The sequence below is a fragment of the Mauremys mutica genome, chromosome 14, assembly GCF_020497125.1.
Source record: "Mauremys mutica isolate MM-2020 ecotype Southern chromosome 14, ASM2049712v1, whole genome shotgun sequence".
In the NCBI taxonomy this organism is placed as follows: Eukaryota; Metazoa; Chordata; order Testudines; family Geoemydidae; genus Mauremys; species Mauremys mutica.
The window spans coordinates 3,348,628-3,375,305 of NC_059085.1; the positions used below are offsets into that span (position 1 = coordinate 3,348,628).

A 26,678-nucleotide genomic window follows, 5' to 3' on the forward strand; every position below is an offset into this window, starting at 1 on the left:
ACGGGCTTCTCAAGGATTCTGACAACTATGTCCAGTGGCCTGATTTATTTTTGGAACCGACTTGTTTCCCAAGTTGGGACTCAACTCATGTCTCTGTGGGGTGAAAGCTACTCTGCTGCCCTATATCTACATAATTTAACTCCCGCATCTGCTTTCCTTCCCCCCAGGGCTTTGGAGCTGTGCTCCGGCTCCACTCTAGCTCCAGGCAAAAACCCGCAGCTCCACTACTCTGGAGCTGCTCTGCGCTCCAGCTCTGGGCTCTGCTCCAAAGCCCTGCTTCCCCCTCCACCTCCAGGCCCGTATGCATGAGGAGGACTCTTCCTTGGAGACATCTGGGTGGGTTTGTTGACTGTAAAACTTGCTCCAAGGCTCTTGCTAAAGCTCTTCTGCTAAGATGTACTTAGCTGCAAACAAATGGTGTGTGCTGGGGGATTGTGTGTGTGTGTAATGTAAAATAACTGAATTTCCTGTGTGGGTATAATATAAATATAAAATTTAAGATTATGCTTCAAATACTTTGGAATGCATGGAGTGGGGAGGAGTTCTACCTCAAATGTCTCTGCCTGTGCACCTTTTGTAATGGGTAAAGCCAAATCCTGCATTTTGACAGGGGGTTAGACTAGATGACCCTTGCGACCCTTTCTAACTCTATGATTTTAAGTCTTTGACAAGTGTCGCAGTTAGTTGGTACCCATACACCATTCTCCAGGTAGGCGGCTTGGCCATGAATCTTGTACACTTTGCAAAGTAGACAGTTCTTAAGGGCCTTAGTCTGTGGCCATTACACCAGTGATTTATGTAACAGGGTCTGTGGGGGGGTATACAGCACATCCTTGGTCCCTCTGGAAGTCTGGCCAGCAGGGTCTGTGAGTGATTATGGATGGCCTTCCTATTTGTACTGGAAGATGCCTAGCTCGCTCTTGGATGATGATAAAATCCCAATTGGTGCATTGCTTCCACTCTTGGGTGTGAGGGGTGCTAGAGGGTTTCCCTTCACTCCCTCCCCTGGTTCTTGTCATGCAGATGGAAAGCAGAAGACCAGAAGTCCGAAGTGCAGGCAATGTGATGTTTATTGGGGTAAGCTTCCAGCGAGCATATTCATAGCTTTACATGCCACAGAGTCTGTTTCCTAGTGTTTCTTTCCCAGCTCTGATGCCACAGAGTGTTTCCCCTGTGTCCCCCTTCCCAGCTACCACACCACAGGGCCTTGCCTGTGTCCCACCTCCTCCTTCTTAGCAGGTCCAAATATACCTGCAGGGCACACCCCTAGTTACTCCCCTTAGAACTTATGGTCATGTTTTGTTCTGGAGGGTTGTGAGTCTGGGGTCTTCATTCCACCTTTTTTGTATTTTATGGGAGGAGTGAGGTGGTGGTCTGGCCAAGGCCAGGCTTTTCTTTGGCTTTTCGTGTTTCTGATGCCTTGCCCCTCCTAACTGGTTGCTTGACCTTGGCTTGAGAGAGGAGCCAGGCAGCCTTTCAGTGTGTGCTCCTATATTACACTCCCACCATGCCCTGTAATGCTTTAGCTCTATACCTTCTCTCTTCCCATTGTACTACAAGCCCCATCTGGTTGTGAAGAATGCAACACAGTGTCTGTTTTATACACATTAATACAAATATGAAAGTATCAAAAGTCAAACCCAAAATTCTATTTCAGGCTAACAAAGAAGCCTATATACTAACAAGGGGTCAAAACGGGGAATGGGGCAGAGGCTGGCGTTGCTCTTGCCAAGGGGAAGTGAACTGGCCGTGGTCTGTGGCCATGCTGATGGTACTTAGATGAGTAAATCAGCCATGGTGCAGTGGTAGATGTATGAGGCTAACTGTGTTGAAAGTATCTGGATTTGATTGCTGATGGCTGTCTGTTTGGAGCTATTCATTTCCATACAGTCCACTTCTTGTCCCCAGTGTTAACCTTAATGCTGGATTTCCCATTTTTCCAATGCTTGTGTGTAAACCCCTTTGAAGCACACGTGGCTTGAAAGAATCAATAAACAAGAGAATTCACTTTCCTGACTGTAACCCCCTAGTCTGATTCTTCATTAGCTATAAGTAGGTGACCCGATCTTACTTCCAGTTTACTTGGCTATTTGGAGCCATGGGTTTCCAGCTGCTTTTCATAGTGGTTCTCCTTATTTGCTCATCGTCTCTGCTTATGTGACCCCCTGTTGTCCATAGCAGCTTCTCAACCTTCCACTTCTGCTGTTGTGACGCCTGTCGGGAAAGTTGTGCATCTGAAACCAAAGTTGTAGAAATGTCTGTCTGCAGATGTGGTGGGAGTGCTGCAACTTGAAAGGTGTCCTCAGGGTAGCCACCTTGGTCACGTGGTATCTAGCTTGCAGTGCTGAGAGTGAACTGATGGCCTAGTTAGTAGAAATTTAAAGCTGGCTGGGAACTCTTTGATTAAATGCTGTTTCATCAGAAAATACTGATTTAGTTGAAACCAAAAATGTGGGAATGGGTTGGTTTCAACAAGCTTCCTATTTCAAAAGCTCATTGCAGGGAGAGTTCCGAAATTGTTGAAACATCCCATTTTGATGTTTTCTAAATGGAAAATTCAGTTAGGTTTCAATGTTAAGTGGTTTTGGACTGAACTGATAGTAAAGACAAAAGTCAAAATTGAAACACATAATTTGACTGACCTGATCCAAAAAGTTGTTTGGATTTTGGGGGTGTGAAAATTGAGGGTGGTTTTTTTTCTTTAACTCTTTATCCCAATCTTGGGCTGGAATTTTTTTTTCCCGAATCTGATGTTTGCAGGACAAGGAAACAGTTTCCCAAGCTGGTTTAGTAGAAATGTTTTTTCTATGGACAATACAATTGTACATGTCAAGATTTTAAAAAAATGGAAAATGATGCTTATTGGTGCTCTGATAATGGTGTGCTTGGGACACCGCATGCTGCCAAGCATCAGGTCTTGTTCTACACATGGCTATTCCACACACAAAGGTCATGGCTAAGATTTTTCAAAAGTGACACCAACTTTTGAGAAGCCTTATTTTCAGAAAATACAGAGCATCCACTCTCTGAAGATTGGGAAAGGCTCTTCAAGGTTTCTCAAGTTAGGCACCCAATATATGGAGATGCCCAAAATCTCTGTCCATGTGAATGCGGCTGTAGGAAAAAGTGCCATCAGAACTCAATGACTTCTGTGTAAAGCCTTTATGTATGTATGTATGTAACTTACATGATTGTGAGGGGTTGGGGGTGTTTTGCCATTTGTCATGTACCAAAGAACAAAGATTCTAGACTTCTTTGACAGCATAAAACTAGTGCTTCCCTGATACATACGAAATCTGCTGTGGGAACTTAGTAAAAATCTTGACTAGCCACTTAATATGTGGGTGTTAGCCATACACCTCAGGTTTTATTGCTGAGACTAAATTCATGTGATCTCTTGTGGATTTAATCCTTTCTTGTTCTTGTCTCTAGAGCCTTCTTAAGACCGAGAAACCAGTAAATTCCACAGCTCAGACAACAAACCATAGGATGGATCCTAGATGTAAAACAGTAGATCCAGATAAGGTAAGGAGCTGGTTGTATAGTATTTGCGGAAGCATGCTGTCTTCTCAAACACTGTTACTTAGCTTCTGGAGATCATTTGAGCAAGGTGTTTAATCACTGTTCTCTGTGTCTGAAAATGGAAATCTCCCTTCTAACCTGTAACGAAGGAACACAGTCCAAATCCAGATCAGGAGCAGAGATGTTCCAAATAAACACAAAGTAGGACAAGAATGGAGTTTTGCAAAGTTCATCTAGATCCTGCAGGAAAGAGGCTGGATTAGTCACAGCATCTCCATTAGAAAGACTAGCATAAGAACCATGGGCATTGGTGACGGATACCACACAGTACCTTTGCTGGTTCTGACCTTAGGTGAACGTAGTTAGCGTGCTTATCAAAAGTGTTAGACTGACACATTTTTCCTCCAGACCAGCCACTGTAGCTTCCCCTGCGCTGCCCTACCAACGTGCCATGCCACCATCTCTCAGAGCGAGGAGGGCATGCATTTTCCAAGCCCCTTCAAACCGGGGCCTCTCTGAGAAGTGTGCACCAGCAAAGGGGCACGTTGTGATAACTCCTCCACCATGCGTTGGCGAGCCACATGCTAGCTTTGTGTAGGTCACCAAATAGCCAATGAATAATAATCACTAGCTGCCTGAGCTGCATTTGAGCTGCTGGCCTAGGGTAAAAGGCTCTGTCCCCCCTTCTGCCTCTTTTTCCCCCTCCCCAACATCCAAATATGCTTCTTTTGTCACCATAAATCCAGATTAATTGGAAGTGTGCTCCAGTATCCCAAGTGCAGTCCTAGAGGTCATATTGTGCCCTTGCATGTTCTACGCTCTCAGGAATTGTCCATATGTGACTATGTGAAGGAGAGCGTTCTTCGCTGTTGTACAGCTCCATGCAGTTGTGCCATTACAGAGCAGCAGGCTGGGCAGCAAACACCCCTCTGGGATATATAAACAGTGGCAGTAAATGGCAGAAAATTATTGTAGGACTAGAGGAGAATATAGTGATGGCCAAAATGGAATCCAGGATACTGTTCTAGTCCTCGTATTAGAAGGGCAGCTGGAGTGCAACAGAGACTGACTTCCATAAGAAGGTTATGGAAAAACTGCATCTGGTGGGAGAAGAGGAGGCTGAGGGTCCCTTGTAGAAACCCAGCTGTGAAGAGCAGGATGGATTGATAATACAAGGCGATATTTTAGTTTCTGGACAGCAAAAGTTGTGGCTTGGTGCTTCATTTCGTTCAACCCTCAATACCCAACTGATGCATTTTCATATGTTTTGTTGTACACGTTAACTAGCCATTGTCTCCTGATCCACCACCCCTTAGAAGGAAATTTCTAAGTTGTTACATTTCAGAAATGGCCTTCTCATTTTAAAAGAACCTTGGAACACAGAAAATGGTTTGGCCTCCGTAGGCTCAGTGTTGCCAACCCCAGACATTCAAAAATTATGATTCAGGTCCCCCAAATTCATGCGATCCAGATAACTTGCAGATAACTATGCAAGTTATGTATAGAGGAGCTGGGGAGGCTTAGCCCAAGTTTCATCCTGAGCTCCTGCAGTAGCGAGTTCAGAGCTGAGTATGCTTGGCCCAGGTGCTGCTGGCTGCTGCAGCATTCTAGAGAGTCTGGAAGGAGCGGTGGTCCATTTGGGTAGCCGGCAGACTGGCCCATTGAGAGCTTTGAAGCTGACCTGGAATTGGATCAATAGGAATGAAGGTCTAGCGTAGCATGAGGCAGCTCTGGTGTGACTTGTTCTCATTTACCTCTCCTACATGGATGCACTGCCGTGTTTTGAAATTGCCTGCAATGTCTGTGTGGCTTCCCCTGCTTTCCTCTACCCTACTGAGGCCACGTCTTTGCCCATGAGGAATAGGCACACATTTGGCCAGTTGGAGGTGGAAAGAGGCCTTCCTGGCCACTTCTGCAGCTTGTGCCTCCAGACACAGCGCAGAGCCAAGAATGACTCTGCACCTTGCTGATGTTCTACAGACAAACTCATGTCCTAGTGTTTGCGAGATCTCCTGCTTGTCCTCTGCCCACCAGTATCACCCTTTCCTGTCTGAGTTGAGTTTTGAGTCTACTGCTTATGTGCCACATTCCCCATTGCCAGCCCTCATCTCAGGCACTGACACTTAACTTGCTAAGAATAAGCCTTTCACCACAATGGACGTTGTGGGTTGCTCCTGACGCTTGGTAAGAGAACTGCTAGTGCTCAAGTGACTGAGTGGATACAATGACCTCGCTACAACAGGAGCTCTTTGATTAGTAGATGCACGTGTAGATCCACAGATTCACGTGGGACAAGATTTGCTTTCCTTTGCAGTAGTGAGTGTACAAAGTGCTATGGACATTAGACACTAGGCTTGCCCTGGCTGCGTAGTGCTCTCCATTAGTTCTGTCAGTCTGGACGCCAGAGCCTGGGTAGAAATGCAGGGGAATGCTGGGCAGGATGCTACTCCCCTTTAATGTGTACCTTTTTATGATCTTCAGCTTTTACCCTTCAAGCATAGGAAATGCCTCTTAAAATGCAGCATGCCCCTCCTTCTGTACCATGCTCCAGCATCACCACTGGATATGAGCTTAAGTCATTGTGCAAGGCGTGAACCCATGACTGACTGCCTTGACTCAGGCAAGCAAGTTATACACTGATATGGTGGTTCTCTTGGAGACATATGTAGTTAGTGTGCAAGAGGCTTTTCCCTCCTCCACACCCATCCACTCCAGAGAGTCAGCATGCTACAATTCTGATAAGGCACTTTCAGCAGGAGGCTGCAACCTGCCCACCTTTGATCCGCTCTCAAGTACTTACTTCCCTGGTTTAACTGGAGGTGGCTTTCTGGCGGCAGAAGCAGGATTGCAGTTCACGGCTGCTTCCAGACTGCTTGAGATTTGCCAGGCAGCAGCTGCTGTGTCTCTTGAAATATACATGACTGAGTCAATTTGCCTGCCACACCCCACTAGCTGATGGGGCTGCTTATGCTTTGTCACCCAGGTGTGGCTAAATAATGTAGCAGGAGTGATTAGCAGGAGGTGGTTTCTTTGGCAGCAGCCTTGCATCTCACTGTGAGCAGTTCCTCTGCACGCTAACCCTGAGCATCAGCAAGGAGACCCGTGTTGCAGAGCCAGGCTGTTTCACTTCTAACTAAGAACATTGGCTCAGCCTCAAGCCCTCTGGCACCTTTGAACCCCAGCCTAAGCAACACCTCCACCGAAACACTATAAAACCAATCCCCCCTCCCTCCCTCCCTCTTGCTCTGGAGCAGAGCTCAGACTCCGATCTGCCCTTGTGGAGGGGCAGCCACATGGGAACAGACTTCACATTTGGAGTGGAGGTATGTCCAGAGTCGGTCTGACGCATGGAACTGTCCACTGCCTAGGTCAGTGGCTCCCAAGCTTTCCAGACTACTGGACCCCTTTCAGGAGTCTGATTTGTCTTGCACACCCCCAAGTTACACCTCACTTAAAAACTCCTTGCTTACAAAATCAGACCTAAACATACAAAAGTGTCCTAGCACACCAGTACTGACAAATTGCTTATTCCCATTTTTTACCATATAATTATAAAATAACTATTGTACTTACACTGAAATGGATAGTCTATAGAACAGTATAAACAAGTTGTTGTCTGTATGACATTTTAGTTTGTACTGACTTTGCTAGTGCTTTTTATGTAGCTTGTTGTAAAACCAGGCAAATATTTAGCTGAGTTGATGTACCCAGCTGGATGACATGTACCCCTGGTTGAGAACCATTGCCTGAGGTCATACAGTGTGTTAGGCAACACAGGCTCATTTGCATCAAGTTGAACGCCCACCATAGTCATTGCAGAACTTACCAGATCAGTTCCACCCTCAGGCGTTAAGCCCACACCCTGGCAAACCCCTGCTCCCTGTGAAGGCCACTCCTTGCAGCACTATCGGGTAAGGCAACAACAAAAAAGAAGGGCTGAAGAGTGGGGAAGTGAATGATGTTTCCAGTCCCCTCCTCCATGGTCTTGCACAGTCACTCCTGGCCTTATCGGCCTTTCATAGCTGTTCCAACTCGGCCATCCTTCAGCATGTACATAAAGGGAGTCAAAGTGCAATCTGACTTCTCTCCGCTGAAAAGTGACTTAAAAACAACTCCTTTGCTCCGAGATGAAGGTGCTGAATTTATTCATTAGTGCTCCACTCTGCAAAGCTGAGGCTGTTTGAAAATGAGGGTCACTAGCCTAAGGGTGTGGAATAGACCCGTGCTTTTCTAGAGAACGTGCCCATGCCCGGGAGATCAAAGGTAGGTGTAGGGCTTTGCCCTCCCCTGTGGAAACGAAAAGCGAAGGTTCCCCTAATACTCAAAGCTGTGTCCACACCCAGTGAGAGGGACCTGGTGAGGAGGGCAGCACCTGGAGATGGTACATGCTGGGTAATCTACCTTGGCACTTTGGCCACAAATCCAGCTGGGGAGACAGGTACCATTTTGTACTGTACAGCTGTGATTTGGGCAGGGGCACACTTCTAACCAGAGAAATCAATACGACTGTCCAGCATTTAAGACCCTTGCAGATGCAGGGACTCTCACCAGAGTGTGGTTAAACTGGCTGCATAATAACTTGTCAAACATACTTAGGTGTTTGGGCAAGGTGCCCGCAGTAGGTGGAGTGGGAGGACAGGGCGTGCAAAGGGTGTAGTCCTTTTGGCAGTTGGCTAAAGGTGTGTGTATGTGTACTCATACAAACTGCTCAGTGTTTGAAGCTCAGCCTCTAGTTCTTTTGGAGAGAGAAAGGACATGCGTTCTCTCTCTGTGTCCAAGAGAACTAAAAATAGACCACAAAGAAATGGCATAACTGGCTTGAAAAAGTGTGCCTAGTCTTACCAAGCTGTGCTATATCAATGCAGAGTTGCTGTCCTGTGGTGTGGAGCCATGCAGTCCTGCAGTTGGTGCCAGGGCCGCCCAGAGGATTCAGGGGCCCTGGGGTCTTTGGTGGCGGGGGGCCCCCGCTTCGGCGGTAATTTGGTGGTGGGGGGGACCTTCCGCTCTGGGACCCGCCGCCGATGTGCCCTGAAGACTGGGGGGGGGCCGCCGCTGAATTACCACCGAAGCAGGACCCGCCGCCGAAGTGCCGGGTCTTCGGCGGCAGGGGGTCATTCTGCTCCGGGGCAGAAGGACCCCCCGCCACCGAATTACCGCCAAAGACCCAGAGCAGAAGAAGCTCCGGAGGCCCGGGCCCCGTGAGAGTTTTCCGGGGGCCCCTGGAGCAAGTGAAGGACCCCACTCCAGGCCCCCAAAAAACTCTTGTGGGGGCCCCTGTGGGGCCTGGGGCAAATTGCCCCACTTCCCCCCCCCACCCCACCCCGGTCGGCCCTGGTCGGTGCAGGTACTCTCTGGGAGCAGGCAGTAGGCATTTCATAACAAGTGGTGCCATAGCGCAATGCATTGTTAGCTCGGTTACTGGACCATAGCCCTTCCTGAGCTGTAAGCTCTGGAAATGGATTTCTCCAGTGGCTCGGGAAGTCTGAGTGCTCTAACTTTACAGAAAGGTTGACAGTAAACAAGAAGCTTGGAAAAGAGGAGACTAAGGGGGGATATGATAGAGGTATATAAAATCATGAGTGATGTTGAGAAAGTGGATAAGGAAAAGTTATTTACTTATTCCCATAATACAAGAACTAGGGGTCACCAAATGAAATTAATAGGCAGTAGGTTTAAAACAAATAAAAGGAAGTTCTTCTTCACGCAGCGCACAGTCAACTTGTGGAACTCCTTACCTGAGGAGGCTGTGAAGGCTAGGACTATAACAGTGTATAAAAGAGAGCTGGATAAATTCATGGTGGCTAAGTCCATAAATGGCTATTAGCCAGGCTGGGTAAGAATGGTGTCCCTAGCCTCTGTTCGTCAGAGGATGGAGATGGATGGCAGGAGAGAGATCACTTAATCATTGCCTGTTAGGTTCACTCCCACCTGGCATTGGCCACTGTTGGCAGACAGATACTGGGCTAGATGGACCTTTGGTCTAACCCGGTACGGCCGTTCTTATGTTCTTAGCTGATACTGCTCTTGTTTGTAAGAGAACTGGCTGGATGACCCAAAAGCTCCTTTCCAGCACTCCCAGCTAAGAAACTGTTGGCTGCATCCTCCACCATAGGACGCAAGGATTGTTGTAGGCAGGATCCTGATACACAGACGTCTCTCCAAAGCAGGCTCCCTCAGTGTGTCTGGAGCCAAAAGGGGTGAAAGGCTGAATATGAGCCCCAAGCCTGACACCCCCGAATGGTTCATTGTTGGAGTGAGATGCTGCTGCCCCAGATAGCTAGTGAGAGGCTGTTCAGGCTCCTTAATGGGTAAAGCCCCATTGTCCACACTCCCTTGTCGGCTGGTAGCTGTGTTTTTACTGTGTCTGCGGGTATCCAGAATTGCACATATCCCAGTGAGTCCTCTCTAAACCAATATCTCTTTGCGCCCCCTGCAGAGAGCCGGGAGGCACCTGAGGCCTGGAAAATCTAGTCTGGAACATACTCGCATATTAACTGTTAGCGCAGCTCCAGAATCCTGCCCGACCTGCCTCGTTTGTCTCTCCCTTTACAAGGAGATGCTTCCTCCCCTGCTTTTGAGCCTTCCTCACCATTCCAGGCCCCAGTTCCCTGCCTCTCTCCCCTGCTCAGCCTGCCAACACGCAACGCTCTGTTTCCAGGTAGACACACGCCCTCACCATAACCTGGGCTGGGCAAGTAGATTTTGCTCAATATGCAGGTTACGTCCATCAGCGTCCCCTCATAACATATGGTTGTCAAGCGTCCTTATTAACAGAGCTAGGGGAGGGCAGGGTTGCATCTCCACCCCCCACACAAACAGTTTGACCTCACTAGCTGTTAGGGCTCTGCACTGAGAGGGAAACGCAGCTTCCTGGAACGGCTCCTTTGCAGCGATGAAGCAGATACGCTATGAGGCAGGGTTATATACCTGACCATGGGGGGAGACTCTAGAGGCCTGCAAGTGCTTTGGATAGGAAGTGTTGGAAGTGCAAAGTCCAATCACCGTGTCTGGCTGCATTTAAAGCCAGCTGGGAGTGAATGGCTGTGGAGAGGAAATTCCCCTCGCCAGGGAAGGAAGGTGGTAAATGAGGAACGTTCCCTTCTGCCACTTACGCTCAGGCCACAAGCATAGCTGGGAGTGACACTGTGAACATGGAGCTGGTTCTGGTTTGCCCGAAGCAGCTGATGCGAATTGGCCCTAGTCTGTGGCTACTCCTGGGGCCCATCCTGCGGGTAGAGCTAGCAGCCTTCCCTCTACCCACCCTGGGCCCATTCTCTACCTGGGATGCAATTCGTCCTCTCCTCTCTTGTGCCATTCCTGGCATAGCTTCTGACAACTCCTCCCCACCTTTCCCTAGGGAAGCTGAGTCTGGAACACGCTGCTGGCTGAGCCAGCTCTCTCCTTCCCTGGGCCCTTCGGGGGAGAGGAGGGAATGGCCGGGGAAGCACTTAACCCACCCACACTGCCTGGAGCAAAGCAGCCTGGACACTGTGAGAAATGTGGCTGAACCAGACTGCGGGTGCAAAGCGATTCTTGGGAGGAGCGGATGAGACAGTTAGACACTTCCTGCTGAAGTCACTGCGTTAAGCCCCAAGGAAATGTTGTTGGTCTGGAAGACACAATGCCTGGGCATCTTAGCACTGCCTGTTGCTCTGGAGAGTCCCCCTCCCCAGCCCCCGGGAGTGGGGGGCCTGCAGGGAGCAGCCAGGGTGGGACAGAAAGGAGCGGGCCCAGCTCTTGTATGTCATGAATGAACTCATCTACGGTATGGGGAAGGGTTTGATGACTTTGTTCTTAAAAGTTTTAAGTGTGAAAGATTATAAATGACGAAACCTCCCTTACCTAAATAAGGGCAGTATGGGCCAGGTGTGATCGCTTCATGTATTAGCTGAGTTCTAATGTTCTGCCTAGTCTAGGCCATTCTCCCCCGGGTCGGAGTGCCAGGGCCCTGACGGTGTAGACTGGTGTGCTGGTCGCTTTCCTGGTGATTAGATTTCAAGGCCAGAAGGGACCATTGTGATGATCTACCCTGATCTCCTGTACAGCACAGGCCAGAGGCCCGCCCCAAAGCCATTCCTAGTGCAGAGCTGGTAGAAAAACCTCCCATCTTGATTTAACAATTGTCAGTGATGGAGAATCTACCATGACCCCTGGTCAATTGTTCCAGTGGCTAATTGCCTTAGAAATGTACACTTTGTTTCCAGACTGAATTTGTCTAGCTTCCACTCCAGCCATTGGATCCTGGGATTGGGGGGGGGGAGATCAGAGCTCCAAGGGTTGAGCCTCACAGCCCAGCTCCACAGCTTGTACACAGAGAGCAACCCACAGCTGGCCCAAAAGCGCCACTCACCACGTCCCACTGGCTCCAGACACGGAGTCTGCAGCTTCTCCCTCCGAAACGCCACTGTTAGCTGCCTCTGGTCATGGCCCCAGAAGGGAATGGTTCCATGGAAACCGCTCTCTGGGGTGTGAACTTCCACAGCCTGATGGGAATAGAAACCACCTAACTATTGGGCTCGAGTGACTGGCCAGCCTCTGTCTCGCTGCAGGCAAGGGAATGAGTGCATGATTGGAACTGCCTGCTGCAGTTGCATGACAGATGGCCTAGAGCAGAGACTGCTTGTGGCTTAGGAAGTCCCCCGCGAGCTTCCCTTGCTCCCTGCAAGAGCATGAGGACTGCACGCATTTCCATGCTGTGCTTGCACTGAGGAGACCTGCTGGGATCTTGTTGGCAGGCTGCTCTGCCAGGGTCTGCAGGTGCCTAGGTCCAGCTCTGATCCTAAGAACTGAGTGCTTTTTTAAAGCAAATTGCATGTTCTCTCCTTTATTTGCTGGGCTGATGCTTACTCGTAAACAATTGCCCCGGGTGGCAGGAACTCTAGAGCAAGAACGGTGTCAGGAACATCAAACTTTTCCACTAGTGTCTGATCTACTACCCAGGCATGCAGCTGTGGATGAGGGGACCACGAGGCAGAAGCTGTCGAGAGAATTATACGGCTGTCCCACGGCTCCGTCCTCACTTTGCAGCTCCTTTCTCCTTCCTGTTTCATTGCACTCTGGCCCATAGAATCCCCATGGCCCAGCCAGGGTCGGCTTGACCTTTTTTTGCCACCCAAGCGGCGAAGCAAAAGGAAGAAGAAAAAAAAAAAAAAAGCTGCCGCCGAAGAAGAAATGGAAAAAGCTGACGCTGAACGGCCGCTGAAGAAGAAAAGAAAAAGCTGTTGCCGAACAGCCACCGAAGAAGGGTGGGGGGGAGTTGGAGTGCTGCCCCAAGAATGGACGGATTGCCGCCCCTTCAGATTTGCCGCCCCAGGCACCTGCTTCCTTAGCTGGTGCTTAGAGCGGACTCTGGTCCCAGCAGCCAGCACCTTTCTCCACCCGCAGTCACGCTGCTCCACCATCTGCGCTGAGCTCCTGTATGGGCCTTGGCCTTCCCACAGCCATGTCGAGAGAATTGCCCACACCATCCCACTGGCTGCTTCCCAAGCACTGCTGTCAGAGGCAGGGGCTGGAAGAAATCAAATTAGTGCTCAAATTTGACTTGAGCATCACTGGGAGTTATGCTGAGACTGTGTGACCCTCCCTGTGGCAGGGGGTGTGGGAGGGAAATTGTCCCTGTTTGAAAAACAAGCGTCCCGGACTTGCTTCTGAGATCTGACAGCTAACACATGTTGCACCGCTCTGCCAAGTGACTATGGACAAATTAGTCTGGGGACCAGGAGGAACAGTTCTGGACATGAACTCGGTGGACTGATCTTGTGCGGACGGGCCTTTTCCATCCTCCTGGTCTTGTAGGTTTCACCAACTGGGACTGAGAGGGATGGGAGAGGCAGAGAGTGATTTCCTCTGTGGCCAGGCCCTTTGGCAACTACAATACAAGAAGGTGTTGTCACTGTAGCATGAGCAAAGCCTCCTGTGTTGGCAAGTTGTCGCACAGGTCTAGACAATTCCTGTCTTTCACTCGGGTGTACAGAGAGACTTTGTTTTTCCTACAGGTTTCTCTTTCCCCCATGTGCTCTGTTTTGGATCCCAGTTCAGATCCAGGATCCAAATACCTGCTGACTTCGTGAGAGGGAATCTTAAATCCCTGGGTCTGAACTCTGTGGGCACAGCCCATCTCTATGCTTCAGAAAGAAACCAGGCAGAATCCACATAGAACCCGTTTAGAAGCGTTACTCCGGCCTGGAAGTGCCAGTCGTGGAGACACTGGCAGTGAAACTTGGTGGGGAGCCGCTACTGTGGCATTGAGCATGAAGGGGAGGCTTGGGGAGGAGGTCACAGCTTGGTAGTTCTGAAGTGCACTCATTTGTGCAGCAAAGCGACCCTACAGCAGATATCTCTGAAGCCCACATGTGTGATGATGGTGGGAAAGAGAACGGTCCTGCTGGTGGTGAGGCCAAGGAATAGTGATTTATTTTTTTCCAATTCACCTGCCTATCTCTTCATTGATTTTTGCGCTGTGATTCAGGGACCTCTTAATGCCACCAGGCAGAGGGCAAAAGGGGGTGCATAAGGGTTACAGGAATCCCCTGGGTCTGGTACGTGCATTCTGGTTCACCAAAGAATGTAATGTGAGGTCTCTGATAAAAGCCCGTGTCACACTGGTCTTCAATACAGCTGTGAAATGCACGGACAGCTGTCATGTAAGGAGCTGTGTATATACACTGACAATTACGCTCTTACAGCCTGTGTCTAGGGTCTAGTCACTGGCAAAGGTGAAAAGTGAATTTTCTTTCAGACAAGAGCTGTTTATCCATCTGTCTGTTTACATGTAACCTGACAGGAGGAGAACTTGTGAGCTAAGTTTAATCTTTATAAAGCATGTTACTGATTTTTGTTTTTACATGAAACCATTTGTTGCTAATATTTGTACTTGCTATCACTTGAATCCAGGGCTTTGGAGCTGTGCTCCAGCTCTGGAGCAAGCTCCAGGCAAAAACCTGCAGCTCCACTGCTCCAGAGCTGCCTTACCCTTCAGCTCTGGGCTCCGCTCCAAAGCCCTGCTTGAATCTCTGTTCTTTGATTATAAACTCCATCGTCGTTGTCACTATAAATTAGACCTAAGCACTGTGCAAGGTATAACTAGTTAGCTGTGGTGCACTGCTCCTTTGGGAATATCAGGCCTGGTAATTCTGTGAGTATTCTGTAGATAAGGGACTGGACTTTACCGAGAACTCTGAGGACTCTTAAATCAGTGTGTACCTATCGCTACCTGTATAGACCCATAGACTTTTTAAGGCCAGAAGGGACCATCATAATCATCTAGTCTGACCTCCTGTACATTGCAGGCCACAAAACCTCACCCATCCGTTCCTATAATAGACTGAGGGCTTATGTCAACACCCAAAAGTCGACAAAACAAAAATTGTCGAAGGGTGTTCACACTTGCTCCCTTTGTTGGCAGATCATGTCCACATTGAGGACACCATCAGCGACAGGGTGAGCAATGCACTGTGGGTATGTATCCCACAGTGCAGTGTTGTGGGAAGAGAGCCGGATTAAACTTCTGTGGGCCCGGCACCAAACATATTTGTGGGCCCCCATGGGGGCGAAGGAGTATAGCGTGGGGAGGTCGGTCCCCAGAGCGAGGGGCCTGCCAGGGGCAATAGGGCAGAGCATGGTGGGGCTGGCCTCGCTCCACCCAGCCCAGTGCCAGGGCACTGTACGCAAACTGGCAGTTGCCAGACTCTCACTGGCCCGCCCAGCCCTGTGCTGCCAGCGTGCCCCTTCCCCTTGGGGGTGGGCCCATGCCGTGCCACCCAGCCCCCGCCTCCCTATGCCCAGCAACCCCACACACAGACTCTCCACTACAAATGCACAGGGGCCTGCACACCACCACCCCTGCCCAGCACCCTCCCCTCCCCCCAGCCACACCACTACTGCCCAATGCACTTCCCCGCAGCCCATCACCACCACTACACAGCACCTCACTCAGACCCCCCACTGCCCAGCATCCCAACACGCAGCCCTTCCCCACCGCCCCCCAAGAGACCCCCCTGGCCAGCAGCTCCGCACATACCTCCAGAGACTCACTCCCTCACACCCTGGCCCCTGGCCATACTCCCTGGCCCTGCTGGAAGGTAATGGCATTTGCCAGGCTGAGCTGGCAGCGTGGCCGGGACCAGTCCAATGCCAGGGCGTGGAATCACTCCGGCCTCTCTCGGGGCCCCTTTGGAGTCTGGGCCCAGCGCCATGGGAAGGAAGAGCTGATTGCTGCACATCTGGGGATTCTCTCCGAGTTCTCCCACAGCCCCCTCCGCTGCTGAGAGCAGCATTACGAGTAGCTCTGTGAGCTCTCCATGTGGAGGAATGGCAAAGCAGCACAGGGTCTGTCCCCCTCCACCTTGCTGCTGTGTTCCTAGTGCCAGGCAGAACAGGAGCAGTCCAATGATTTGCTCTTTCTTTCCCAAAGGGAGCAGCACACAGATACTTCCCGGAGCTTTGAAAGGGGAGGGCGCATGCCTGCAGGGTAGCAGAGGTCAAAACACTGAGCAGAGCAATCAGGGCAGGTATTGGGGGATACTGGTGGAAGCCAGTTCTGTCAAGGAAACAATCAGCAGTGTCTACACTGGCTCTTTGTCACAATAAAGGGAGGGGAAAAGACAAAAGTCTCTCGTAGGGGTGGAGGTTTTTTGTTGCCAAAAGTCCTATCGTAGTGTGTGCACTCTTGCTGTTTTGTCGCCAAAAGGAAGTTTTTGGCAACAAAATTTGGTAGTGTAGACAAGCCCTGAGTTACTGAAATTTTCAAATCTTTAGTCAAGACTTCAAGTTATAGAGAATCCACCATTTGCACTAGTTTAAACCTGCAGGTGACATGTAACCCATGCTGCAGAGGAAGGCGAAAAACCCCAGGGTCTCTGCCAATCTGACCAGGGGGAAAATTCCTTCTCAACCCCAAATATGGTGATCAGTTAAACCCTGAGCATGTGGGCAAGACTCACCAGCCAGACACCTGGGAAAGAATTCCCTGCAGTAACTCAGAGCCTGCCCCATGGAGTGCCCAGTCTCTGGCTGTTAGGGATTTTTGCTCCAGGCAGTCACCGGTGGGCCACGTTCCATTGTAGGCAGTCTCATCATTCCATCCCCACCATAAACTTATCAAGCTCAGTCTTGAAGCCCATTGGGTGTTTTGCCCCTACTGCTCCCCTTGGGAGGCTGCTCCAGAACTTCATTGCTCTGATGGTTAGAAACCTTCCTCTAATTTCAAGCTTAAACTTGTTGATGGCCAGTTTCTATCCATTTGTTCTTGTGCCAATATTGGCGCTTAACTGAAATAACTCCCTTCCCTCCTTGGTATTTATATATGTGATGTATTTATAGAGAACTATCATAGCTCCCCATAGCCATCGTTTGGTGAGGCCAAATAAGCCAAGCTTATTGAGTGTCCTCTCTCAAAGTAGGTTTATCATTCCTTGGATCATCCTCCTCTGCACCTGTTCCAGTTTGAATTCATCTTTCTTAAACATGGGAGACCAGAACAGCACCCACTGTTCCGGATGCTTGTATAATGGCAATAACACTTCCCTGTCTCTACTGGAAAGAGAGGAAGTGAGGCCTGCAGAGTTCTGGAAGGCAGGGCTTGTGCTGCCAGAGGCTGGGGACAAAGCTGTCTCATGCTGAGGGCAGGTGCTGGCGAGGTTCCTCACAACCAGTGTTGGAGGAGGCTAGTCTCTGGCCTCTGCCCAAGGCCCCCGCCCCTTCTGTCCCCCTCCCTTGCTGGAGGCCAGAGCGAACAGCAAGCAGGAGGCGGCCTGGGGATGGAGTGTGAGCGGGGCCACACTAGGCTGTTTGAGGAGGCACAGACTTCCCCAACCTACAATACCTGCCACCTATACTCACAACCCAGGGTGCCCATGGGGAGTGGCACAGGCAGGCACTGTTATGAGCTGGTACGTGACACTACAGTCCTTCAGATAAGCCAATTGACTCATAACATGGCCTGGATGCCGTGTTGTCATGGCGACATTCTGACTTCCTTGGGCAATGCAGAGCCGAGTAGCTGTGTTGGAGCGTTATCTGTCCTGAGCATGGGAGGGATAAAGGAGGAAGCGATTTTTATCTCCCTAGATTGACTCGCCTTTCACACAGTCAGTACCGTAGGACATGGTCAGCAGCCAGGCGGCTTCATTAACCAGCTCTCTTCAGCAGGCAGAAACGGATGCTGCCAGCTCAACTCTCCCTCTCCTGAGAGTCCCACAGTTACCTCTACTCCATGCATGCTTGGTGGGCCCTCTTTTACTGACAACCAGTGTGTCTGTGAAATGGAGCCTGTCACCCACACTGAGAGGAACGAATCCCATGGCACTTGCTTCTGGCATGTGTAACTTTTTTTTTTGGTGCCCTTCAGTTTGGGCAACACAGTTATAGCTACAGTTGGGGGAACAAACCGTGTCCCTTCAGCAAACGTACTGGGAGCTCTTTGCAATTGTTAGTCAGGTACTACAACCTCTAGCGAATGCTGTAAGCTCCTTCCCCTTGGGTAGGGTGACCAGATGTCCCGATTTTATAGGGACAGTCCCGATTTTTTGGGTCTTTTTCTTATATAGGCTCCTATTACACCCCCCCCCCCCCGGTCCCGATTTTTCACACTTGCTGTCTGGTCACCCTAGTTTGTTTCCTTGCCTTGTCAGGATTTGGATGCCTGGAAACGTGCTCCGGCACATAATGATCCAGCAGCCTTCACCTTGAGCCTGTGGAAAGCGCCTGAGGCCTTGCTGTGTTTGCACACGAGCACCGCAGGTTATCTGGCTCACCCTGCTGTTTGTGGGAGATAGGGTTAGTGTCTTGGTCGGCTTCGTTGACGTACAGTGGGCCTCCATCACCTGGCACCATAAAGCCACCTGTGCTTCCTTGCCCTGGCAGCATGAACCCCTCATCCTCAGCCCCAACCCTCATCCCCCTGCACCCTCATCCTCTGCCCCAGCCCTGATCCCTCTTCCACCCCCAAACCTCTCATCCTCAGCCCCAACCCTCATCCCCCTGCACCCCCTCATATCCCCAAACTCCATCCCAGAGCCTGCACTCCTCCTGCACCCTAATCCCCAGCCCAGGACCTACACCCCAGACCTCCTCCCCCGACCCAACCCCCCTCCCAGAGCCTTAGGCAGGTCGGGGGGTGGAGTTTGGGGGGGCAGAGTTGGGGGGCCGGGTTCTGGGCACCACCAAAATTTCTACAAACCTGCCACCCATGCCAGTGATCTAGCCACAATACCTTGGTCTCTTGTACTCGCTGCCTGTGATAAAGCAAGGGTGGGGATGTTTGTAAGTGCTCTGCCTCCATTGACTTTAGGGAGAGCAACATCAGGCCAGCACTGAGCATTTTTTAATCATCCCCACCCTAAATTGTCTTCCCTGTCCCACGCCCAGCTGCCAGGCCCCCTGCTCCTTCTGCCCCACCTGCAGTGAAGCTCTTAATTGTCTGTAACCCAGGGGTCACAGCACTGTTTGAGGGGGGGTCACTTTCATATTCAATTTTAAAAGCTGCCACAGAACTTTCATCCTGCTGCACAAACCCCCAGGGGCTGCAGGGGGCTTTGAGCATAACTTAGCAGGCCAGCTTGCCACAGGGATCTGTCTGTCTGATCACAGAGATCACTGTGTCTCTCACAGTGCAGATAAACACAGTGTCTTACAAAAAAAACCCTGGATGCTTCCATACTTTAAATGCTAGAAAAAAAAATCTGGCCCATAGAGCAGCTCAATAAATAACATGAGTGTTAAACTGAGCAGCACTCAGCATTTCCGATACGGAGAGTTGATTCTAATTCTGTTCTGCCATCATTTAGCCAGCAGTACGATTTCTCTCCTGCACCCTCCGGGCTTACGAAACCCCTAGCCTTTTCTCTAAGGGAGAGGCCCTTTCTTACCCACCTGACTCTAATAGATTCAGCTCCTTGAAGCGAACAGCTCACTCTATGATGGACGTATGATGTTACCATTTTTAGTTTTTGCATAACCTGCCAGCTCCCCAGCTTGGGGAAGTGTCCTAGCTCATATTAATGTAGCAATCTTAACCTTGAGCCCGGGTAAAGCCCCTTAGGTGTTGCTTTGTACAGAGGAGAAGTTCTTGGATGCTGGTTGCACAAGCTATCTGGCTCACCCTGATGGTCCATGGGAGATATGCTCATCAACCAGTAATACACAGTAAGGCATTGCGCTAGGTGAGGAATGTAAAATGGCTTAGTGACTTGATTGTAAAAGATCTTGCCCCCTGTTCTCTGCTCCTCTAGGATCTCGTGGACTGGCACAAACCATTGCTCTGGCAGGTGGGCCATTTGGGGGAGAAATATGACGAGTGGGTGCATCAGCCTGTGGACCGGCCAATTCGCTTGTTCCACTCAGATTTCATAGAGTCCCTCTCTAAAACAGCATGGTAAGTGTCATCTGAGGGGGGCTTGCCGCAGGTCTGGCCTTGTCTGATCCCTCCCCCAGGGCTTGTGCTTCTTGTCATGCCCAAAACTAGAATCTCGAAATAGAGATTCATTGTGAGACCATGTCCCCAGGGGAAGGAAGCTGGGCCTGTTGGATGGACAGGGAGCTCCTGGGGTCCAGCAGGGAAAGCCGCCTCAGTGCGGTGGCTCCGCCATGGGCCGAGCTCAGATAACAAGACACATCCCATCTGGGAGCTTCTTGGGGCATACAGGTGTTTCTGGAGCCCTCAGGCTCTCTGCCTCGTCATCTACCACCCTCCAGTCAATATTGCATCTACAGTGACCGTGGTGAGACTTGCTTCTGCGTCCCTCAGTGCCCCTCAGGTGATGAGGCGAAGGGGAGCAGCTGCAGAGCAATGTGAGGTGCTTCCTCCACAGCATTCCTAGGATGGGAAGAAAGAGACCTGGAAACTGAGCCTGAGTCTCTGCCGTGGTCATGCACAGCCCAAGCCACTGGGCTGACTCCCCTGCAAAGCAGCCTCTGGTACTGGGGCCTGCTCCTTTAGGATGTAGGATTGCTGCTGCTTAAAGCTCTTCTCCCAATAGTCTGTATTGGGTCCCCTCCTCCTCCTCTCTGAGCTTGAGCAGGAAGCAAGGGCCTGTGAAGTGTAGACAGCCGAACACTGGCTTTGGGGCCACTGGTACAGCTGCCTCGGTATCCCCTGAAGCATGTGCCCTATTTGGAATAGCTAAGGGCTAGTCTGCACTAGATGCACCACAGCAGCCCAACTGCACTGATGCAGCGCATCAGGGAAGAACGCTCTATGCCGATGGGAGAGAGCTCTCCTGCTGGCACAAGAACTCCACCTCCAGGAGAGGTGGTAGCTACGTCTGCGGGAGAAGCTCTCCTGCCGACATAGTGCTATCCACAATGGCACTTAGCTCAGTGTAAATTATGTCACTCAGGGGTGTGGCTTAGTCACACTCCTGAGTGATGTACATTATACCAACACAAGTGGTAGTGTGCACAAGCCCTAAGTTTGCCATAGAGCATGGAGAAAGCTTGTGAATTTGCTCAAATGAATTCCTCTCCTCCATCCTCTAGGTACATCGTTATCATGGTGTGGATCCCTGTGGTGCTGTATCTCAGCTGGTTCTGTTACGCGTCTCTTGCGCAGGGAACTACCAGACTCTTCTCGTCATTCACAACAGGTACTGAACTCCAGCACAGCTCCACCTGTCCCTGTCTAATCCGGGTCCCTTAAGCAGGGCCGGCTTTACAGTTTTTGCCGCCCCAGGCAGTGCACCGAATTGCCGCCGCGGCGGGGGCAGTCGGTGTGCCCTCAGGGCAGCAGGCGCGTTTCTGCGGCGGCAGTTTGGCAGCAGCTTCTATGTTTAGCTGAAGCTGCCGCAGACAGCTAAACATAGAAGCTGCTGCGAATTGCCGCCACCGCAGAAACGCGCGTGCCGCCCTAAGGGCACACAGATTGCCCCCGCTGTCCGCGGCAGCAATTCGGCGCGCTGCTTGGGGGCAAAACAGGGACTGCCACCCCTTGCAGATTGCCGCCCCAAGCACTAGCTTGGAATGCTGGTGCCTGGAGCCGGCCCTGCCCTTAAGCAATTGCACTCACCTGCATCCCCGCTTTCCTGATGGGAGTCACTAGCATGTACATTGGCACAAGCTATCCCACTAGCATGAAGGGGTCAAATCCGTGTGTGTGCGTGTGTACGCATGTGTTGCACGTAGAGGGACGAGGGGATGGCTGGCTTGCTTTCCACCACTCACCCCACCCCACCGGTGCATGTTTGAAGCTACAATTAGTTGCATGGAACAGTGGCAAATTAACCCTTTTTGTCAAGTACAGCTTTTGAAATAACATCCAGTCTCCTTTAAACCCAGTCATAGCCACAGTTGTCCGCATCCAGCCCCATTCTGGGCTTGTGGGTGGCACCAGATCACTGGCTTGCTGCAGAAGTCTGGTTGCTGGGGGCTGTGGTCTGGGACAGCTGTAATCCATCCATCACGGTGGTGTTTTTGGGCAAGGTGTATCAGAGGAAGAAAATATTGTACCAATCCAGTGACTTGTGCCAAGTTTGCAACACTTCTCTGTTGTCAGTCCAGCCCCCAAAGCTTTTTACTGAGCACATGAACTGCAGCGCTGGAACCAGATTCAGCTTCACTCCAGACACACCTGCACAGGCCTGCTTTATCCAGCTCCCTATGGCCGGATCCTGAGCAAAGACAGAAGCCATTTCTTCTTTGTCCCACTTCACTAGAACACCTTATTTGGCCCTTTTTGGGTGTCTCTACACAGCGGCCAGGAGATGTAATTCCAGTTTGGGGAAATGTACACGTGCTAGCTCTGCTGGAACTACCATGCTAAAAATAGTAGCAGGCACCCAAGTACAATCCCGTCTGACCCTGTAAATGATGGAGTCTCTGTAACTTGAATTCTTTAAACCATGATTTGAGGATGACGGTGACTCAGTCAGAGGTTAGGGGGTCTATCGCAGGAGTGGGCGGGTGAGGTTCTGTGGCCTGCGATGTGCAGGAGGTCAGACTAAATGATCATAGAATATCAGAGTTGGAAGGGACCTCAGGAGGTCATCTAGTCCAACCCCCTGCTCAAAGCAGGGCCAATTCCCAACTAAATCATCCCAGCCAGAGCTCTGTCAAGCCAGGCCTTAAAAACCTTAACCACCACCTCCCTCGGCAACCCACTCCAGTGCTTCACCACCCTCCTAGTGAAAAAGTTTTTTAACATCCAACCTAGACTTCCCCCACTGCAACTTGAGACCATTACTCCTTATTCTGTCATCTGGTACCACTGAGAACAGTCTATATCCATCCTCTTTGGAACCCCCTTTCAGGTAGTTGAAAGCAGCTATCAAATCCCCCCTCATTCTTCTCTTCTGCAGGCTAAACAATCCCAGTTCCCTCAGCCTCTCCTCGTAAGTCATGTGCTCCAGCCCCCTAGTTGTGATGGTCCCTGCTAGCTTTGGAGTCTGAGTTTGGGTATATATTTGTGTGGCTAGTGGTCCCACTGCCCATGAACTAGCTCCAGCAGCCAGCATGCGTACAGCAACTCGAGCTGTGGATTACCCCTTCCAGCTTCAGTATGGAGGTACTGTTAGTGTAACAGAGGTGCGCTCGCCATCTTTAGCTGTGTTTCTAACTAAATGGGGGGGTCCTCATGACTGTTTCTGCCAGTGGCTTGCTGCTCCCCCGTTTCAGATGGTGGGGTCCCCAGAGCAGACCTTGGCTCTTTGCCAGGGTGGCAGATCACTGTGCCACTGATGCTTGCTCCCAGTCCAAAGATTAAAAAAAAAAAAATCACTGACTCATCTCGAAAACCCTGGCTCTCATGCCCTGTGTTTTTCTGGCCCTCTCTGCATTCATGTGTCTGAAATGGAACCATCCTGGTGTCGGATAGATATTGAGTCTCTCCAGATTTGAAGGGCTATAGGTGTCCAGACATCAAAGCCCGGCCCCCCAGAGGGGTCTGTGAATTGCTTGTGATTCCTAGTTAAGGCTAAGGTTTTATCATGGTTTTTAGTAAAAAGTCAGGGACAGATCACAGGCAATACCTAGAAATTCACAGAACCCGTGACCTGTCCGTGACTTTACTAAAAATAACCGGGGGACAGGGCTAGGTAGGGGGAGGAATGGAGCCCCGTAGTGGGGGACTGCCAGCCAAGCCCCCCGCCATGGCAAGGAGAACAGCCCCAGTTCCAGCAGGGGTCGCACCCACAGGGAGCACACAGCAACCACTCTGGAGCTGAATGGAAGCAAAAGAAACAGCGCTGTCAGTCTGTAGCTCTGTAAGGTTGTTCGAGGAGCCCATCCTTCAGTGCTGCTGGCGCTGGGCAGACCTCCCACGGTGTGTGGCTTGTTTGTGTGAAATCCCCCACTGGCCACCCTCCTGCCAGCAACAATTGCAGCCAGAGCATGTTGCTGCCTTTGTTTCTAATGTGCTGTTTTCCTCCCCTGAGCTGCATTCCTTTTGGAGATGCCATTTGGTGTCAGTGTTGGCTGTATCCAGGGGTGGGTGAACAGCGGGAGAGGGAGGATCTCCCCCTCCTCTCATGTGGCCGTGTCCCACCAGAGCCTAGTGCCATGGTGGCGCGGGTGCAGCTCAATGGGCTGGAGGGGGCGTTGCATTTGGAGCAGATCACTGTCCAATGCTGTTAGCTGGGGTCTTAAAGAGACATCTTCAACTTGGAATCTAGGTGTGTTTTTTTTAAACTAGTCTCAAGTAACTTGAAGTGCTGCCTCTGTGCCCCACCCCCAGCCAGCCTCTGTGCCTTTTTTATGAATAATCACGTTTCTGACAGCAGTGCCTAAGGGCCAGCTAAGAACTGGCCCCCACTGTGCCAGGTGCTGTACAAACGCAGTAGCTGACAGTCTCTGCCCTGCAGCACTTACAGCCGAAATAGACCAGGCAGACGCGGGTGGGGAAAGGGTAGAACAGCGAGCAGGGTGAACAGTGCGATGGCAGCAGAGAGCAGGGTAATGCTGTGAGTTTTATTATTTTAGGGGCTGGGGTTGAGTAAGGCGGGGATCAGCTAAATGGAAAGAGCAGGGATGGGGGGGTGAGAGGGATGGGGTGGGGGGGCAGAGCGTGAGAAGGGCAGGTGTGAAATTAAGCTGTGGTGAAAAGACCATGAGGCCGGGAAAAGGTTGGTGCAAACAGCCAGTGATGCAGAACTCAGGAAGTCCAGTCAAACCTGTAGCTAGATCTTCAACTGTCGAGAGGATCCGAACTCCCTGCATTAGGAGCCAGCCAGGAGGGGCAGAAGCAGCCCTTGTCAAGGCTTTGTGACACTAGGCAGACTTCCTAACATGTATCTATTGGTGCCCCACTGCAGTGTTCGCTCTACTGTGCTCTCAGATGGGTTAGGGAGAGCGCTTCCCCCTTGCACCGCTACATGCTTGCAGAGAGTCACCCGTGCAACTGATTTGTTCTAGGGTGAGGCTTTCTCCCCTTCTTCCCCCCACCCCTCAAAAGCTAATTGTGAATCTTCTGTGCTGTTGTCTGAGGCCTGATCCATGACAGACGGTCAGTCACAAGAGAGGGGGCTTGTCATGCCCATTTTAAAGATCTAAAGTGTCAAACCAGTAGTAGATTCCTGGCCTCAGCTGGTAGCAAGTTGAACGGTCTGTAGCCGGGGGCGGCGGGGGGGGGGGGGTGGTGTTCCTTTTTCAGTAAGCACTACTGTCTGCAGGAAGCATCCCCTAGGGAATGGGCTTGGGGGCAGGGCAGCACCGTAGGGGCGTACCCAGGCCGAGACTGAAGGCTGCATGTATCGTGTATCACTAGAAGTACGAACTACAGCAGCGTTTAGTGGGGAAGCGGGCAGGCACCACATGGCCCAAGTGCTAGGGACTCTCACGCTAGCTGGCTTCCCTCTCCAGTGAACATTCCCCCCTACACACCCCAAGAATCTGGCTTTGCTCCTGCAGCGTAAATGACTGGGGATCATACAAAGAAGCATGTTTGAGCCATGCCATGGGAAAACAGCCCTCCCATTGATGTTCTCTGCCTAGCGCACAGTGTCCTGATAGAGGCAGATCTGTCTGTGGAACAATGGGAATGCACTCCAGCCTGGCAGCAGCCTCCACGCAACCTTCCCTTTAAATACACAGAAGACGATGGCAGAAGCATCAGCTGCTCAATTAAAAATCTGGTTGGAGGGTGGGAGGTTTAGTCCTTGCTGGGAGACTCCATGGTACAGATGGTGGTTCTGCTGCTGCAAGCAGATTCAGAGGGGCTCTGGCCCTTTCCAGTGCGAGGGGTATCAGGAAGTCAGGAGGGGGTGAAGGAGCCAAAGGGTGCAACGGGCAGTGCGAGGGAAGAGATGGGGTGAGTTAGGCAGAGTCTGGAGAGAGGAGGAGATGTGGAAGGAATGGAGATCACTGAAAGCATCTGAGGGGGACGAGGGGGTGGACATGGTCAGTGTTGCTCCAGGGGAGGAGGAGAATCTTGACTGTGGCATTTGGAGGGTGGAGAACTGAGGAACTGGAGGTATTTGCAGTGGCCAAGTCAAGGATTGACAGGCTTTACCAGTAAGGCTAGCTTGTTGCCAGAACAGAGCCTGGCTGGCAGGGGAGAGGAGAGGAGACTCCGGGCCCTCCTAGAGGGTCTGGGTGGATATGTCTGAAGCTGCTAAAGAGGAAATCTGGGAAGCACAAAGTAAACGTGAAAGAAGCAGTGACATGTGATGTGGTCCCGTCTTGCTCGCTATCTGTGGTAGTGCTGCATGGTTGCTGATAGCTGCATGTCTCCTTGTCGTGTAGAGTACTCCATCCCTGTGCACAAGTACTTCTTCCCATTCATCTTCGTGCTGGGAATGTTCCTGTGGTCCTTAGTAGAGTATCTCATCCATCGCTTTCTCTTCCACATGAAGCCACCTGCTAGTAACTATTATCTCATCACACTGCATTTCTTGTTGCATGGCCAGCATCACAAGGTGAGTAGTGCTCACCCCTGCTTGCAATGTAGGGAGTGGCACAACAGATCTCTGGAGATAACAGCCTCAGACATGGGAATTGTGGAGCTTAGTCATGCATGTCAGCGTGACTCGTGGCATCTCTGATTAGGAAAGGAGCACCACCCAGTGCTATTAGACTTGCCCAGAGCAACAGCCTTGCCATGAAAGCTAAAATTCAAGGTCTGACCGAAGTTGCGGAGCCGTGCTTAGACACGCACAGGACCAGCTCCAGTGGCAGCCTGCCAGTCTCTTGGCACATGGCATGGCAAGCCATATGCAGCAAGACTCCAGATG

At 51.0% G+C, this 26,678-nt stretch overlaps 1 protein-coding gene across 1 annotated transcript in view; it reads left to right on the forward strand.

The window, feature by feature from the left end:
- FA2H (fatty acid 2-hydroxylase) overlaps nucleotides 1-26,678 on the forward strand; it is a 71,419-nt gene that overhangs the window by 26,646 nt on the left and 18,095 nt on the right. Inside the window, exons 2-5 of the mRNA XM_044987772.1 lie at nucleotides 3,433-3,525; nucleotides 19,752-19,894; nucleotides 20,998-21,104; nucleotides 26,191-26,363. Of these exons, the coding sequence (XP_044843707.1) occupies nucleotides 3,433-3,525; nucleotides 19,752-19,894; nucleotides 20,998-21,104; nucleotides 26,191-26,363 (516 nt within the window). The remainder of the gene's footprint in view (nucleotides 1-3,432; nucleotides 3,526-19,751; nucleotides 19,895-20,997; nucleotides 21,105-26,190; nucleotides 26,364-26,678) is intronic.